Source organism: Gastrolobium bilobum, unplaced genomic scaffold (assembly GCF_033153095.1).
Source record: "Gastrolobium bilobum isolate Gb01-03AN ecotype WA unplaced genomic scaffold, APGP_CSIRO_Gbil_v1 utg27331, whole genome shotgun sequence".
NCBI lineage: Eukaryota > Viridiplantae > Streptophyta > Magnoliopsida > Fabales > Fabaceae > Gastrolobium > Gastrolobium bilobum.
In genome coordinates this window covers 42545-60883 of record NW_026896532.1, presented here as the reverse complement: position 1 = coordinate 60883, position 18339 = coordinate 42545, and the positions used below count along the sequence as shown (strand labels likewise).

Sequence of the window (18339 nt, the reverse complement as noted above, 5' to 3'; positions counted from 1 at the left end):
TTTCATTCTAAATAACAGTGATCCCACCCTTTTTTGGGACACACTACACTAGGCTGAACCAGTTACTATCCGAAACAAGATAAATTACCCCTACATCCAGCCACTTTATGATTTTCTTTTTTACCATCTCTTTCATTATGGGGTTCAACCTCCTTTGCTGTTCTCTTAAGCTGCTATTTGGATCAGTTAACCTAATTCTATGCATACAACAGGATGGACTTATTTGCCAATGTCCAACCTATAACTTTCTTAATTTTTTTTAACACCAACAACAATTGTTTTTCCTCTAAGACAGTTAGGAAATTAGACAAAATAACTGGCAAATTTTCATTTTCTCCTAAATAAGTATACCTAAAATGATTAGGCAGAGGCTTAAGCTCTAAGGTAGGAGGTTCTTAAATTAGAGGTTTGGGTAATCTAAATCCTCTCTTGGACAGCTCTAAGGATTCGAAATTCTTGTTTCTCCAATTAAGAACAAGTCTAGTGTTCAACCATTTAGAACATTCTTCAACTTTAGCTCTATCTACTTCACACTCATCCATAAAGTAGCTGTTAATGGGCTTTGTATTTCTTCCTCTATAAACTACTCTTTGACAGGATTATCAATCACATTAATCAAAGAACACTCTTCTACTTTCCTTGGGTACTTCATGTCTTTTAAAACTGTAAAGAACCAATTCAACTCGAAAGCTTAAGCTGGTGAGTGAAGGCTTTTTAATGGTTTTATATATCTCAACACGCCCTCTCACACGAGAGCCCACTGGACTTGAAGAGTGGACAATGCACAGGCCCACCTACATGTGCGAAGAAAGAAATTCCCCTAGAAAGAAAGTGGGGGACAGTGAGGTTTGAACCCGGTACACCGAGGCTCTGATACTATGTAAAAAAGCCTTCACTCACCAGCTTAAGCTTTTGGGTTGAATTGGTTCTTTACAAGGTATCAGAGCCTCGGTGTATTGGGTTCAAACCTCACCGCCCCCAACTTTCTTTCTAGTGGAATTTCTTTCTTCGCACAGGTAGGTGGGCCTGTGCATTGTCCACTCTTCAAGCCCAGTGGGCTCTTGTGTGAGGGGGCGTGTTGAGATATATAAAAGCCTTCAGCCCAAAATCTTAAGCTGGTGAGTGAAGATTTTTTTAATGGTTTTATATATCTCAACACGCCCCCTCACACGAGAGCCCACTGGGTTTGAAGAGTGGACAATACACAGGCCCACCTACCTGTGTGAAGAAAGAAATTCCACTAGAAAGAAACTGGAGGGCGGTGAGGTTTGAACCCGATACACCGAGGCTCTAATACCTTGTAAAGAACCATTTCAACCCAAAAGCTTAAGCTGGTGAGTGAAGGCTTTTTTAATTGTTTTATATATCTCAACAAAAACATTAAACTTCTCCTGCTCTCCATTTACATTCATAGACAACTCACCCTCTTTCACATTTATTGTTAAGACTTTTGATAAATGTGGTGGGGGAAGATAATAGAGACATATATCATCCAAAATAGAAATAAAAAGCTCAATTTTACTATTGACTAATAATTTAGATTCATGAATTGAATATAAGAGAGTGATTTATTAGTCAAATTACTTTGCATTTAGAGCCACATTAGGTAGCTCACCAAGACAACGCATAAGGAAATTATTCTTGCTTGACTTTATTTTTTCTTTGTATCATTTTACACCACTTTTTCTGTGAAGGAGGTGTTTTGGTAAGAGAGCAAAGATATTTTCAGGAGTCATAGGTCTCATAAATAGGGGTAGTAAGATCAAGGGGACAATGGTGTTGATGTGCAAGAATGTGTTGGATGTCAACAACATCACTAGTGTTAGAGGGGTTATTGAAACTGGTCTCAACATCATTAAAAGATCTAGACATAAACATCTCATTTGCAGCAGAATCTGCTAGAGTTCTATTTTGAGGGCTTAGTGTAAGAATTTTCATATAATAATTCAACACAAAGATCGAAACATGTATGATAAATAAAACACCACATATCAATTTCATTCTGAGAGGAATTTGTGTACCTGATTGGGGCATCTTATCTACCGAGCGAAGAACCTTGATCTCACGGCTAGAATCTTCCTCTCTATGACCTATTCCAAAATGGCAGTCTTCTGCGATGGGAGCATAACGGCTCATGGGACTTAATCCCAATATAAATAGACTAGAGAGTGGACCTAGCCAAATACTCTGAAAAGAGTTTGTGCCCACTGGGTCCACCCATCACGGAAAACCAGGGTCACACTAAAGCCTACACTGCTGCCCAACTAGGTCCAATACCAACAGATGCCAAAAGCCCAACTCAACATGATCACAACAGACTTATCAAAATAATACAATTGGAATATTCATTAACCCGATTAATTTTAAAACAGAAAACTAATTAATTAATATTGCCCACATAAAGGAAAATTTATAACATTCTCCCACTTGGGCTATATTAATTAATTTAATATTATTTTAGAAATTGTTTTATTTTGAAAACGACTCTATCGGGTTAATAACTAAAAAATCATTTTACGTGGCCACGATTTTGAAAAATAATATTCCAATTCCAATACTAGCATCTCAACACAATTCAATCCAACATAACCTCACATAGGAACATGGATATCAATATACCGAAAATATCATAGCATATGACCTTCCATACTCATATACAATGAGTATTACATCTTCATGAATCAGGGCCTAGTAGTGTAGTAAGAATTAGTGCCAAAATGTGATCAACAATGTAACACACTAATTATTATCGGTCCTCAATGTAATTTCTCAACAACATGAAATTACATTAGTGCAATTTCCAAGCAACATGAAATTACCCTTCATAATGCAATTTCTCAACAATATGAAATTACATTAGTGCAATTTCCAAGCAACATGAAATTACACTCTATAATGCAATTTCTCAACAACATGAAATCGCATTACCGCAATTTCTAAACAACATGAAATTGCTTTTTTCAATCCAATTTCTTAACAACATGAAATTGAATTAACGCAATTTCCAAACGACATGAAATTACTTAGTTTAAATAAACCAACATGTCACAATACAACATGAGATCTCAAAATTTGTGACATCCAATCATCTTTAAGCTCACAACATGCTTAAAGATACTATTCATACATATATTTCTCAGTCGATAGGAGAAATAACAATAATGATGATCATCAATTATTAAAATTCAAACAAGTCACAAAAGTCATCATTAGTTTGCATGATCAAAAAGGAAAACTGAATATAACTCCCATTGATCAAGGGAATTAAAAGAATGTAAAACACTCAAAAGAAAGCCTCGAGTACAACTCCCACTAATTAAGGGAATAAAAAAAATTAAAGTACTTATATATACAACAGATGCTACTTTAAGATATTTCCTATAAAAGTTTTTCAGACAAAAAACTTTTATTTCATTCAGTAAATCATCATCTTACTGAAAAATAAGATGTCATTTACATAAAGTACTAAAACTATACATATACTCCTACTTACTTTCATGTAGATGCACTTGTCAAATATATTTAAATTAATTCAAATGAATTAACAAAAAATCACTATTAAGGTAAAACGAATGCATCCAAATAGACTACAGGGAAAAATACAATTTCAATACAATGGGTTAGGTGTGCGTGCTCTACACGCGCGCGATTTTTCTTTTCTGCTAGGGCAAAATGAGCGTTTCGAATGAAAAACATGGTGGACCAAACTTCGCTGCAATCAATCCTCAGGAATGTATGCGAAAGAACTTTAAAAGATCAAAGAATGGGGAGGAATTTTCCCCTGATTCGTCGAATCGAGGGGCAAGCTTGGGGAACCTGTTGAACCGTATTCCGTCAGGAAAGCCCAAATCCTTCACGGAGGCTCTTCGGTCGGAGGGAAGCTTAATGGGAGAGGATGACTCATGGCAGGATGAACCAGAGGAAGATACAAGTGAGCCTCTGGATCCCAAGCTGGGAGTAATAAATGATCTGGGTTTCCAAACCATCTATGGGGAGGATGGCTCAGTCAGATTTCGATGTACGAAGGAAGCAAAACAGAGGCTCAGAAGCCCCTGGAAAAAAGCGATCATAGTAAAGCTACTGGGAAGAAAGGTTGGAGTCATGTATATGAAGAACAAGCTGGAAACCTTATGGGCGAAGTCTGGTCCTATCACAGTAGCTGACCTGGGGAACGATTTTTTTTCGGTGAAATTCTCAAGTTTGGAGGACCTTAATCTGGCATTAAATGGAGGTCCTTGGGTTCTGATGGGGCATTATCTGGCTATATGGAGATGGGAGCCATTCTTTAACCCTCACAGAGCAAATATCCATCGTGTGGCAGCTTGGTTTCGACTTCCAGGTATTCCCCTTGAGTTTTGTGTTATTCCTGTGTTGAAACTTATTGGAAATTCTATTGGTAAAGTTTTGACGATTGATAAAACTACATCAATGGGTGATAGATGGAAGTATGCATGAATTTGTGTCGAGTTGGACCCCTCAAAGCCTTTGAGAGGTGAATTTATCCTGGAGGAGGAGGTTTTTAAGGTGGAATATGAAGGTCTCTACCTGATTTGCCTTCATTGTGGAAAGTATGGGCACAATTCTGAAAAATGCCCAGACTTGGTGCAGCCTATGGATAGCAACCATAATCAGGAAACGATTGCTGAAAAGGAGACCCCTATTGCAAACCATAGTGTGGGACCTAGGAAGGTGGTTCAGAAGAAGAAATTCCTAAAGAACCAACAGGGAAAGAAATTAGATGGTAAGGCAGAAAGAGTATTTGGAGCTGATATCTCCAATAAACAAGTTTCCAGCCAGGGTAAAAATGAGGAAGAGGTCAAGTCTGGCTCACCTGTTTCGAAGCACTCTAATAGCAAATTGGCTGAAGGAATTAGGATAAAGGAGAGTAAGGAGAATAAAGGGATTAACCTACCTAAGGCTAACCTCCAATGCTCAACCAGAAAATCCCCAGTAGCTAAGAAAAAGGCTGCTAGAAAGTCCATTTACAAACCTAAAACTTCTGAGAGTTTAGACTCCTTTATTTTTACCTCTGATTCATTATCAGTAGGGAAAAAAATCAAAACCCTCAGAGCTCCCTTCATCCAGTAATAAGCCGAAACATAATCCACAAAGTTAAAACCACACTATTCATCCCTGCTGCTTTGGAAATGAGCCTAATCCTATCGAAGTAGAAAAGGAGCTATGTGTAAAGATTGCTGCATCTAACCTTAGTGACAAGGCTGGTCAAATTCCAAGCTGTGTGATGTGCAAGGAGGACAGTAAGCCTTCAGATATGGATATTTCTAAGTCCAGCAGTGATCTTCAGCCGAAACCAGAGGAACCTCCTGATAAAGAGGGTCGTGTTGACATGGAGATGGAGAAGAGCATAGCTAGTAATGAAGCAGTGCACATGATAGAGAGTGTTCAGGGACTCAGTAAACCTGACCATGATTTAGTTATCCAATGAATTGCCTTGTTTGGAATTGCAGGGATGCTGCAAAGAAAACTTTCAAGACATCGCTTAGTAATTTCACAAGGAAGAATAAGATTGGCTTAGTTGCAATCTTAGAACCTAGAATTAGTGGGGCAATTGCTCAGAAAAAGATCAAGCAGCTTGGTTTTAACAGATTTGAATTAGAGGAAGCTATTGGTTTTGATGTGGTATCTGGATCATGTGGAAGGAAGAGTTCTTCAATATTGATATCATTGAAAAAACAGTCAATTCATCCAGATGTCCTGTTCTATCAGCCTAGGCAGTTCGTTTCTCTTAACTGTTGTCTATGCTAATCCTAGAGAGGACATTCGTGAGGAATTGTGGTCAAACCTCAAGAGGATCAGTAATGATGTTGTTGGGCCTTGGGCCATGATGGGTGATTTCAATGAGATAGCTTCTGTTAATTAAAAAAAGAAGGAGCCCCAGTTAATATTGCTAGATGTCAGAAATTTTCCTCTTTCCTTAATGATTGCAATCTTATGGACCTCGGCTGTAGAGGGTCTAAGTTTACTTGGAGGGGACCCAAATGGCTTCATCTTGATAGGGTCTTCAAAAGGTTAGACAGAGTGTGTGCAAATGCAAATTGGAGAGTTGTTTTTGAAGATGCTAATGTGAGATCCTTGCTTAGGCTTAATTCTGACCACAATCCTCTGCTCCTCACTATGGCTCCTAAAGAGGATTTTAAGAAGGATAGGCCATTCAGATTCTTGGTGGCTTGGCTTGAGCATTCTTCCTTTTCCCATTTCCTCATATTTGTGTGGAAAACCCAGCTTCCTATTAACCAAAGCTTGAAAGATTTGGTTAATCCTCTAAAGTCTTGGAATAAAAGGGTATTTGGGTGTATTCAGATTAGAAAAGAGTTCCTTCTAAAAAAGCTTCATGAAACTCAAATGAATACTGACAACCAGTTGGACTAGTTTCATTCTGATCTAGACAAGGCCCTCTAGGAAGAATTGAATCGGGTTTTGGAACAAGAAGAAGCCCTTTGGTTTCAAAAAGCAAGATGCAAATGGATAGAAATGGGGATCAAAACACTAGATTTTACCATACTACCACTATCATCAGGAGAGCTAGGCATAAGATCCTGGAGTTGAAAAATGATGAAGGATACCCTGTTAGATAGGAAGAGAACCTTAAGAAGCTCATTCTAAGGTTTCTCAATAACCTGTTTGTAGAAGAAAATTCGAATAGACCTTGGACTGTTACTAAAGTGAACTGGCCTGATCTTTTAGAATCTGACCTGAAGGTTCTCCATGACCCCATCTCGAAGCTCATGATTAAGGAGGCTTTCTTCTCCATGGGTGGCCTCAAAGCCCCTGGCCCTGATGGTTTCCTAGCCTTTTTCTCCCAAAAAAACTGGGATTTACTGAAGAAACAAGTGGAAGAGTGTGCTATCCAAATCTGGAAGAGTCCAGCTGTTGTGAGAGATCTCAATAAAACCTTCCTTGTTCTAATTCCAAAGTTGGCTAAACCTGAGAGAATTTCTCAATTTCGGCCAATAGCTCTTTGCTCTGTTCTATACAAAGGTATCAGCAAAATTATTGTGGGAAAGCTGAAACCTATCTTAAGTAAGCTTGTCTCCCCTCAACAAGTCAGCTTTGTGCCCAATAGGAAAATCCAGGATAATATTGCTATTACTCAGGAGATGGTCCACTCTATGAATAGAATAAAAGGTAAGAGGGGCTTCTTTACAATAAAGATTGATCTTGAAAAAGCCTACGACCGCATGTCCTGGAGTTTCATTCATAAAGTGCTTACCGAGATCAAGCTGCCAGATCAGTTAGTAAATCTTATCATGCATTGTATCTCTACTACTAATCTAGAGATTCTATGGAATGGTGCAAAATCAAGAAGTATATCTCCTAGCAGAGGTCTAAGACAAGGGGACCCTATCTCCCCTTATATCTTTGTGCTTTGTATGGATAAATTATCCCATTTAATTGCTGATCTTATTAATACCAAGGATTGGTTACCTATGAAAGCTGGTAAAGGTGGTCTGACCATATCTCATCTACTATTTGCAGATGATTTACTGCTCTTTGGGGAAGCTAGTATTACTCAGATTCAAACCATAATGAACTGCCTTGCTAATTTTGGTGATATGTCTGGCCAAAAGGTTAGCTACCCTAAATCGAATATTTTTTTCTCCAACAACAAAATAATTTCTATACCATAAACCCCCATTTGGGTGGGAATATAATATTCAAATATTTTCTTTCACATGAAGATTTGAACAACAAGGAGAATTACATACAATTATAAAAATTCATCCCCTTTGGGCAGACAATTTTAAATTATACATATTTCTCCATAATACCACATACCATTTAAAAATAATTTATTCTCTTTGGGCAAATAAATATTTTTAAATCACGTAATTTAATCAATAATTTCTTCATGCAATTTCCCAAATTATTATATGTAACAACCCCCTTTAGGCAAGTAATTAACATATAATAATTCAAAATAATATATCAATAATAATGCCCAACAACACGAAACACTTAAGAACATGTGTTTTCAACAACATGAAACATTTCACAACATGAAACACTTCACAACATGTGTTTCTAACAACATGAAACACTTCACAACATGTGTTTCCAAAAATTTATTGCATTTGTCAATCCAACAAATTTTTCCACAACAAATCATACAAGAATTTTATTATATTTGTATGATGAATTACAACTAATGTCACACCATTTCTGTGATCCAAAGACTCTCAATATATAATTGAAATAATTAAGGGTGTTGAGCCTAATCCCTAATTAAATGAAATTATATGGATCACTTGAGATTAATTTCTAAACCCAAATTATTGCTTCAAACCATAGGCAATAATACCAAAATATTCAAATTATTCATCTGAATATTATATGGATAAGGAAACTTTAATTAATACATACAATCAAATCATTATAATACATGACATAAAAACTTGCCTAATTTAAATCACACGGTGCATAGATATTAACCTTTAGTCATGGGTTCAGAATCCGTTATACCCATTTATAATGCCAAATTATACAGTAGTTTTACTCCCTTTTATTCAATAAAATGATTCAGTAGCACCACCAAATGGAGTAAATATTAATTTTTATATGTTCAGCTACAATCAAAAATCTTATCGCAAAATATAATTAATTGCATTTATTCTATTGTCAATCAAAAGACACGATCCAATATACAACAATCAATGAGACTAAAAAATGGCAACAATGTTTTTGCATGCCAAAAACTAATGACGGTGAACTAGTCATAAATGTGCCAATTGAATAAAATATTGAAGAAACATATAGCCAAATGAAGTAAGAAACCAATTTCACTAAATCCAAAATGTGAAATGTGAAACCCACTAAAATGTCCCAAAGGACAAAGTTTATTAGTTATAGCCCAATTAATGTAATATAAATAGAATATCACTAATAATAGTAATAAGGCAAATAGAAAGAGGCAGAGCAAAAAAAAAAAATTGCGCATATAATACTGTATAAAGGATGCCAATTTCTACCACAAAATCAGCATTTAAGAAAATAATACGAAAGTCAAGGGCATGACTTTAATACTTTAAGCTCTCATATATAAAGCATTAGCAGTTAATGCCCATAACTATACGAAGACAATAATAGTGTAACAGTAATACACTCACTAAAGTCATGGAAATCGAAAATTCAGTTAAAATATTAAACATGAAATTTCATGACTTAAATAGTACATAAATAGTACTTAGATCCATTTTTTTAAAGATATAGAGATCCAATCAAAAGTTTCAACCCACTTTGAAAAGAGATGTCCAATCCAATGAAAAACAATAATCCACTCTTTTCAAAAAAAAAAAGTGCTTCACTAAAACCCAAATGTGAAACTGTAAAAGTCTTAATGGATTTTAAGAATCACTAAATAGTAATACGCAAATTTGAATATACCACAATTCACGCTAACAATCCAAAATATTTCGGAAATGGAAATCAGTCAAAACAAACTAATAAATCATGCCAGTAACGTCGTTGATTTTTCGAAAACAACAACAACAACTAACTTCGTGCTAGTTGAAACAATAAACATAGAAAATAATAACCAAGAAAATAATTCACGTTAGCATTGAATAATTCACTAGGATTCTAAAAAAACACCATTCTGAAAGTATATTCGATAAAAGATACACAGTTGAAAAATATCCTCAAAAATTCAAAGTTTAAGAATTGTGGGACCTACCCATGTAAAACTATTTCATATAAGTGACATAAATAATTTCAGACATATATGCAGTGAATATAAAATTCAAAAAATAATACTTAATGCCCACTTATTAATAAGTAATAAATGTTAATACTAACTCATATGTGAAGTTCAAAAATAAATATAAGTATTCATACTAAGGTGAATAAAGCCATAAAATATTGTTATTCACAACATCAGAAAAATTTCAAAATAATAAGTGAAACCAAAAATTGAGTCCAATTCACACTAAAAATTGTCAAATACAAAAATAGGATTTAAAATATCAGAATACTAAGCCCATGTAAGTGTAAAAACAATAAAACCAATTCATTAATACAATAACGCAATACCGCAATATGAGTTGCAAATACAGTACCGGTGCAATGATTAAAATCAATTGCATATAATATGTAATGTACCATATATACAATACGGTGATTTTTAAACAAACCTTATTTTATTTTATTTTGGTAAATAAAAAAAACCTTATTCTATTTCCAAAGAATCGAGGCAAGTGCGTTCCAAAATTTATATAATTTGCAATATAATAATTTCTTTTTGATCATTGGATATTTATAGGAATTCAAATTGGGAACTTTAGCATACACGCAAATCGAAAAATTCAATATAACGTTTTCAAAATAGGTTTTTTTTTTTTTTTTTTTTATATGTGATATCGTTTTCACGTTCTCATGAAAGGTCAATATATATATATGTACACAGTGCAGAATTGAAACCTTATATATATATATATATATATATATATATATATATATATATATTCACGTAAATCAAACAGTTTGTAAGTAAATATATATAATAAGGTTTGCGATACTACAATATATATAACCAAGACAATTGTAAATCAAGACTATCTGCGATAAGGTAATTCAAGCCAATATATGCCGATTGACAAACCGAACACATTTGTAACAAACAGTGCAAAATGTAATTCACGAAAATCGAGATAACATGAATATATAATGAAAATATGTATATATAATATTCACGAAAAAGGTTCTGATCGAAGCAATAATAGAAATTCAACAACCCAGATTTTAAAAAATAAATCGCAATTGTATTCAACAACCTAGATTAAAAAAAAAAAAGCAATTGATTATGGGTCTTAAAATCATACATGTCTTGCTCTGATACCAAATGTAAGAATTTCATATAATAATTCAATACAAAGATCGAAATATGTATGATAAATAAAACACCACATATCAATTTCATTCTGAGAGGAATTTGTATACCTGATTTAGTCATTTTATCTATCGAGCGAAGAACCCTGATCTCACGGCTAAAATCTTCCTCTATGACCTATTCCAAAATGGCAGCCTTCTGCATTGGAGCATGACGACTCATGAGACTTAATCCCAATATAAATAGGTTAGAAAGGGGACCTAGCCAAATACTCTGAAAAGAGTTTGTATCCACTGGGTCCACCATCACGGAAAATAAGGGTCACACTAAAGCCTACACTGCTGCCCAACTAGGCCCAATATCAACAGATGCCAAAAGCCCAACTCAACATGATCACAACGGTCTTATCAAAATAATACAATTGGAATATTCAGATTAATTTTAAAACAGAAAACTAATTAATTAATATTGCTCACATAAACAAAAATTTGTAACACTCACACCATTATATAAGGTCTGTAGCAAGGCCTATGGAGGTAATCCATGGTTTGGACACTGTTTAAGGAGAAGTTTGAACCTCTCCCAGACATGTACTAAGGCTTCACCATCCTTCAACATAGAATTGGTGGTCTTTCCCTTAGTGTGGACAATTTTATTAGATGGAAAAAATTTCATTATGAGTTTTTCAGCCAACTCATACCAAGTGGCTATAGAGTTGGAAGGGAAGGAGTTCAACCATTCTTTGGCCTTATCAAAAAGAGAGTGAGGGAAGAGTTTTAACCTCAGCACATCATCTGGGATGATTGAGTTTCTAAAGGAGTTTGCAACCTCAATAAAGTTCCTCAAGTGTTTGTGAAGGTCCTGTAAGGGTAGGCAATGATATTGCCCCATGTTTTATAATGTGGTGAACATTATGGGTTCAAGCTTAAAGATGACTTCTATGATAGGTTGGACAATGCTTGGATCAAGTTCATCCAAGACAGACAGGATAAAGTCCATCATGGATCTATCTTTGTAATCCATTGGCTGATTCATTATCCTCCTACGTTGCTCCTCATTCCCATTGTCATTCCCATTTCCCTCATTCTTCATCATCTCTGGCTCAGTCTCAAAATCAGGATCTATAATCTGTCTATTCTCCCTCTGCGTCCTTCTCCTAAGCCTAAAGGTCCTCTCAGGTTCAGGGTCAAAAGCTCCTAAAAAGAAGTGAGGAGTTGCACACATGCACATCTTTTTTTCTAACTTAGAAAAAAAAATCTAAATACTAGACTAACTAAAGAGAACTTTAACAAAACACAACTTAACAGAAGAAAAACAAATAATAAAATTAGTAGACTCACTACCAACTGTAAAACAGCCAATAACTATTAATATCAGCAATTTAAATCAGAACTATCAAACACAAAAGAAACATAAGGCTAATTTGAAAGTTGCACTAACAGCAAAATAAACAACTAATGCACTAAATTTTTTCCAAATATCAGAAACAACAATGGACATATAAATTTATAACAGAAATAGAAACAAAAACAACAGCACTAATATAACTAGAAAAGTACTAATAAAAATTAAACTGACACAGAACTGAAAAAAAAAACATAAAATGAAATTAAAACAAAAACAAAACTGCAACTTAACAAAGAAAAGAACCAATAACAGAAATGCCAACTCACGAATAACAACAACTAATTATAGAACCAATGTATCAATCAACCAAATGGGAACAAAGATCAAATATCAGCACAACACCCAACAAACATGATAGAAACTAATTAAAGACAACCAAAACTCAATTCTAAGAATTTAAAATTAATATCATAAAGAACACCGAAACTAACAAAAATACTAATAAAAGAATAACAGTAGCAGAATTTAATGTATCATTAAAACTCTTACCAACAACCTGACTATTGCAAACGGCAGACAAAATTTGCAAAGACAACTGAAAAATTAAAACTCTAAATAAACTTAAGATATCATCATCAACAACACCTTTAACCCAAGTTAATTGGGGTCGGTGGTAGATAAACACAATGATAGATAATAGGATATTAAAAAAAAAAAAAAACAAAAAACAAAAAACAAAAAAAATTGAGGAGGGGGAAAATAAGATAAAAGACAATAAGGGGAAAGAAAGAGAGGGGGGATTGAAGAAGAAAAGGACTAAAAAGGGATCATCTGAAACATAGGAATAACAATGAGTTTTAACCTTCCACCCTGTTTATAGCTTTTCTCCATTCCGTCCTAAGACACACTGTCCGCCAATCTATATCCCACTTCATTAAGTCTTGTTTAACTACCTTTCCCCAGGTAAGTTTCGGTCTACCTATACCTCTACCTCTCTTTGTGTCGAGTTCTTGATAATAAACTTTTGTTCTTACAGGAGCATCCAGGGGCCGTCTCATTACGTGCTCAAACCACCTCAATCTATGCTCCTTCATCTTTTCAGTTATCGGTACTACTCCTACCTTTCGTCGAATATCTTCATTTGTTATCTTATTCATCCTCGTATAACCACACATCCACCTTAACATTCTCATTTCTGCTACTCCCATTTTATGCTCGTGTTGCCTATATGCTAGCCAACATTCAGCTCCATATAACATTGCAGGCCTTACTGCTGTTCTATAGAATTTTTCTTTTAGCTTAAGGGGAATTTTGCAGTCACATAAAAACCCAGATGCACTCCGCCATTTCATCCATCCTGCTCTGATTCTATGATTTACATCTTCATCAATCTCACCACCTTTTTGCAAAATTGATCCCAGGTATCTAAAAGCATCTTTCTTGGGTACCTCTTGACCAAGTAGATGCACTGGGTCTTGATCTCCATCTCTTACTAGAGAAAACTCAGACTTCATATACTCAGTCTTGCTCCGGCTTAGCGTGAAACCTTTAGACTCCAAAGTGTTTCTCCACAATTCAAGTTTCCTATTATCACCGTCTTTGGTCTCATCAATAAGCACAATATTATCAGCGAAAAGCATACACCATGGCGCTTCCTCTTGAATGTCTTTTGTTAGTTCATCCATCACTAAGGCAAAGAGATAAGGACTCAGAGCCGAACCTTGGTGTACACCTACTGTAATAGGAAAATAACTTGATGTCCTATTACAAGCTTTCACACAAGTAGTAGCCCCATCATACATATCCTTGATTGCATTTATATACTTTAAGGGTACTTTTTTCTTCTCAAGAACCCACCATAAGACTTTTCTTGGGACCCTATCATATGCTTTCTCAAGATCTATGAACACCATATGTAAATCCTTCTTTTTTTCTCGATATCTTTCCATCAATTGACGCAACAAGAAAATAGCTTTTGTGGTACATCTTCCTGGCATAAATCCAAATTGATTTGCGGAAACCTTGGTCTCTCTCCTCAAACGATGTTCAATTACTCTCTCCCACAATTTCATAGTATGGCTCATAAGCTTAATGCCTCTATAGTTAGAACAATTCTGGATATCTCCCTTGTTATTGTAAATAGGCACAAGCACACTCTTCCTCCAAGCATCAGACATCTTATTTGTTTGAAGAATCTTATTGAAAAGATTGGTCATCCAATTTATTGCCACCTCCCATAAGCTTCTCCATACTTCAATAGGTACGCCATCGGGTCCCAAAGCTTTATTAGTCTTCATCCTCTTTAAAGCCTCCTTGACTTCATGTGTATTGATTCTGCGCACAAATCTTCTATTTCGATCATCATATGCATCCTCAGTAACATCATAGACATTATTTTGAGACAATATGATTATGAGATAGCCTAGGCCATGGATGGCTGGGCAATATGTTTTATCTATGTTGTGGTATGCCTGGATTATATAAACTGTCAATCAGGTTGAAATTATCATACTGAAAATTATCCCCAGTGGTCCAAAATATAGAGAAAATATTGTCCGTTTTATTTTATGGAAGTAAAAAGGTTTGCAATACATAAGGAAAAAGAGAAAATTTATTTAGTTAGCTTCCGCATTAATTAAGTTGAGCATGCTGCGCCTACTATCATATGAATGTTAATTAACCAGCTGCAGACGGGACGTTACATCCTCCAAGCCCACTGCGCTTTTATCGCCATCCCCATTAAAAAGCTTGTTAAAGTAGTTCATCCATATTTCATTTACATCTTCATCTCTTATCAAAAGTTTTTGATTTTCATCCTTGATGCATCTAACTTGGGTGAGGTCTTCACTTTTCTTATCCCTCATTTTTGCAAGGACGTATATACCTTTTTCACCACCCTTGCTCCCAAGATTTTTATACAAATCGACGAAAACCTTACCTCTAGCTTCTCGCACTGTTTTCTTTGCATTTTTTATCGCCAATCTAAACTTTTGCAAATTATTATCATTTGGACTTTTATGCAAAGATCTAAAACATTCTTTTTTCTGTTTAATTGCTTCTTGCATCTCTTCATTCCACCACCATGTTTCCTTTGTATGGAATCCAATTCCTTTGCTTTCTCCTAGCACCCTCTTTCCCACATTTTGGATACATATAGCCATCTCATTCAATATTTCATTAGCTCCTCCAACAAACTCCCATGGTCCTTCATGCAACATTTTTTCTTTGAACTCTAATTGTTCTTCCTCCTTTAGCTTCGACCATCTTATCCTTGGATTCTGAGCCCTTTTCCTCATTTTAAGTACTTTGATGAACCGAACCTCTAGAACTATCAGCTTATGTTGCGTAGCAACACACTCTCCAGGGTAGACTTTGCAGTCGACACAAGAATTTCTATCTTCTCTTCTATAGCCATGAAGAAATCAATTTGACTACGATTTTGGTCACTATAATAAGTGATAAGATGTGACTCCCTTTTCTAAAAAAGGTGTTCTCTAGCATCAAATCGTAGGCTAGTGCAACGTTCAAACTTAACATATAAAAACAGAAAATAAAAATAACAATAAGATTACTAGAAACAACAATATAATTTTTAGCTTAAAGCAAAACTTCAACTACAAGAGAGTATACATAAAAATTCAAAATACTAAGAAGAATAACAAACTGTAATTATAACATACACTCAACCAACAATAAAATCAAGACAGAAACACAGGCACATAAAACATATACTACTCAGGAAATACAAACAAAACAACAATCACAAAGAAAATTTAAGCAATCTGACACTGTACACTTTCGATCCCCGACAATGGTGCTAAAAACTTGTTGCCTTGCTAACAATTACACAAGTATGGCGTGCAAGTCTACACGACAACAAGCAGTAAATGGGGTATTAAGACCCTAATATCGTCCCAGAGGGATCATGGCGGGTTTACTTTGCTAAGAAATTGTAATTTATCTACCAAGAACTAAAAAAAAAAAAATTAATTCAGACTACTAATATAAACTAAGTGTGAGAGAAACTGTTTTAGAAAAGGTTTTCTATTTAAAATCAGAATTTACGTAATGCTGAAAATGAACTAAATAAAACTTAATATTTTACTTTTCAAACTTAAATTTTTTTGTAACGTCTAAAACAGAGAAATGAAAATGCAGTTAAATAAAGGAAGCAGAAACAAGTGTTGATGGAAATAATAAGAAACAAATTGGATTTTTGTTTCCCCTCCCCTCAATATTTAATGGGATGAAAAGATTATCAAGTTGCTTCTTCAACAATTTTCAATTAACCAAACACAAATGTTAATTTTTAAACATTATTGTTGGATCATAAGCTTCCCAATGCACATAAAATTAGTTGATCCAATTATCTCTAGAATCTCTTTTCGGAGACTTATCACACTCCCAAACTCAAGTTCTTGCTTGTCCTTAAGCAAAAATAAGTCACCATATAACAATTAACACATTACCAGTTCAATCATCAAACAACTGAACACCACTTCAATTATTAATCATTGCTAAAATGGTATTGAGAAGCCCAAAACCCTTTGTAAGAGATATCTTACTCTAATGGATCAAATTCATAAGTGAGTTGACACCATATTGTAATCCAAAACCTCAAGGCTAAAGGTTCGTGGATCTTTCATACTTATATAATCCTCGTTTGGTCTATGTCTAACCAGCGTGAGACTTCACAGCACTCACTTGAATATTTTCAATAACTTTATCTTCCCACTTAATATAAGCCAACTCAAAGTCTGTGCTTTTTATTATTTAAATAAAATTTCAGTATCCCATTCTGTATGTATGTCTGAATCTTGTTGAGTAACCCATCTCTATTTTCACACCAACCACTCCTTTTAAACACTTATTCTAGGAGTTTTTTTTCATCTTGTGCACAATTCTAAGAGTGCTTATTTATCTATTTTTTGGTGAAGAGTATCTATTATTTATTGACAAACAGCCATATGGTGTCAACTACCTTATATCGATTACACGGGAAGAAAAAGTAAAAATGAAATGCATTAATTGACTCAGATGATAAATAGGCTGGACTGCTTTACTATAGCCTTATTGTTAGTATATTGCTGCATCTCTCTGTGTACTTATGTATATATATATCCTGAATGTTTAATATGGTTGTTGAGTTTTTTAAGTCTAGTTTGCTGCCTTTTCATAATTTGATGCTTGAATAATTCTACTACTATATATGTTGCTTCTTTGCAGTTTAGGTTGGCTTATGTTTCTCCAGGGTCAAGGGTGGTTGGTACTCGAATTTTAGTTATCAATCGTAAGGAAATTGCTCTTCATTATCTGAACGGTTATTTTCGTTTGGACTTTTTTGTTGTGTTACCTCTTCCTCAGGTAAGTTTCTTCCCATCTCTCTTTTTTCCTTTTGGAAATTCTCTTTTCGTTTTTTTGGGAGGGTGGGTGCGAAGTTTGCTTATTGTATCCATTTTTATGTACCAGAAAGTTTATATTGTGACTTATGAAGCCTTACAATTGAAGATGAATAATTAATGATATATTCTCTCTATTTCCTGGCTGTAATCAGATTTGACGGAAAAAACATCTAGTCATTTCATGCAATATCTTTTTTTATTGCCATTAAATTTCAATGGTTTTTGTATTTTTGATATAATAGGAAAACATGAAGGTCTTTGATGTTTCCATGTCATTGGGATTATTAGTTTGGATTTACTCGGATATTATTTTTGAAACATAGAGATTCAGTTAAAAAGTTCCCCCTACTGGGATTAGGTTTTGTATGAAATTGAGGTTTCTCTCTCTTCTCTTGTTTCTTTTGAAATATCAATTATTTAGTTGTGATGTTCTTGTGCTAAATAAATATGGAGTCCTTGGGAGAAGCTGTTTTTTCAGGTCTTTCATAATCACTGTTGTCAAGGGCCAATTGTTTAGAAAATTAAAGCTGGTAGGTGGTTGCGCATAAACTTTTTTTTCTCTCGTGAACTCTTGCATGAACAATTCCTGCATGCATAGGTCTTTCTACTTGAGCCATAGACATGCCACATTGGGAAATGGGAGCATTGAGGATCAATGTCTTGACAGTTAGTCATATAGGCTCTAATACTTTGTTAAGAACCAATTATCCTAAAAGCTTAAGCTACTAGTTATAGGCGAGAAGTGAT

At 34.7% G+C, this 18339-nt stretch overlaps 1 protein-coding gene across 1 annotated transcript in view; it reads left to right on the top strand.

Moving 5' to 3' along the window:
• Window positions 1–18339, top strand: part of LOC133300306 (probable cyclic nucleotide-gated ion channel 20, chloroplastic) — a 61019-nt gene that overhangs the window by 32199 nt on the left and 10481 nt on the right. The window contains exon 6 of the mRNA XM_061499827.1: window positions 17417–17554. Within this exon, the coding sequence (XP_061355811.1) occupies window positions 17417–17554 (138 nt within the window). The remainder of the gene's footprint in view (window positions 1–17416; window positions 17555–18339) is intronic.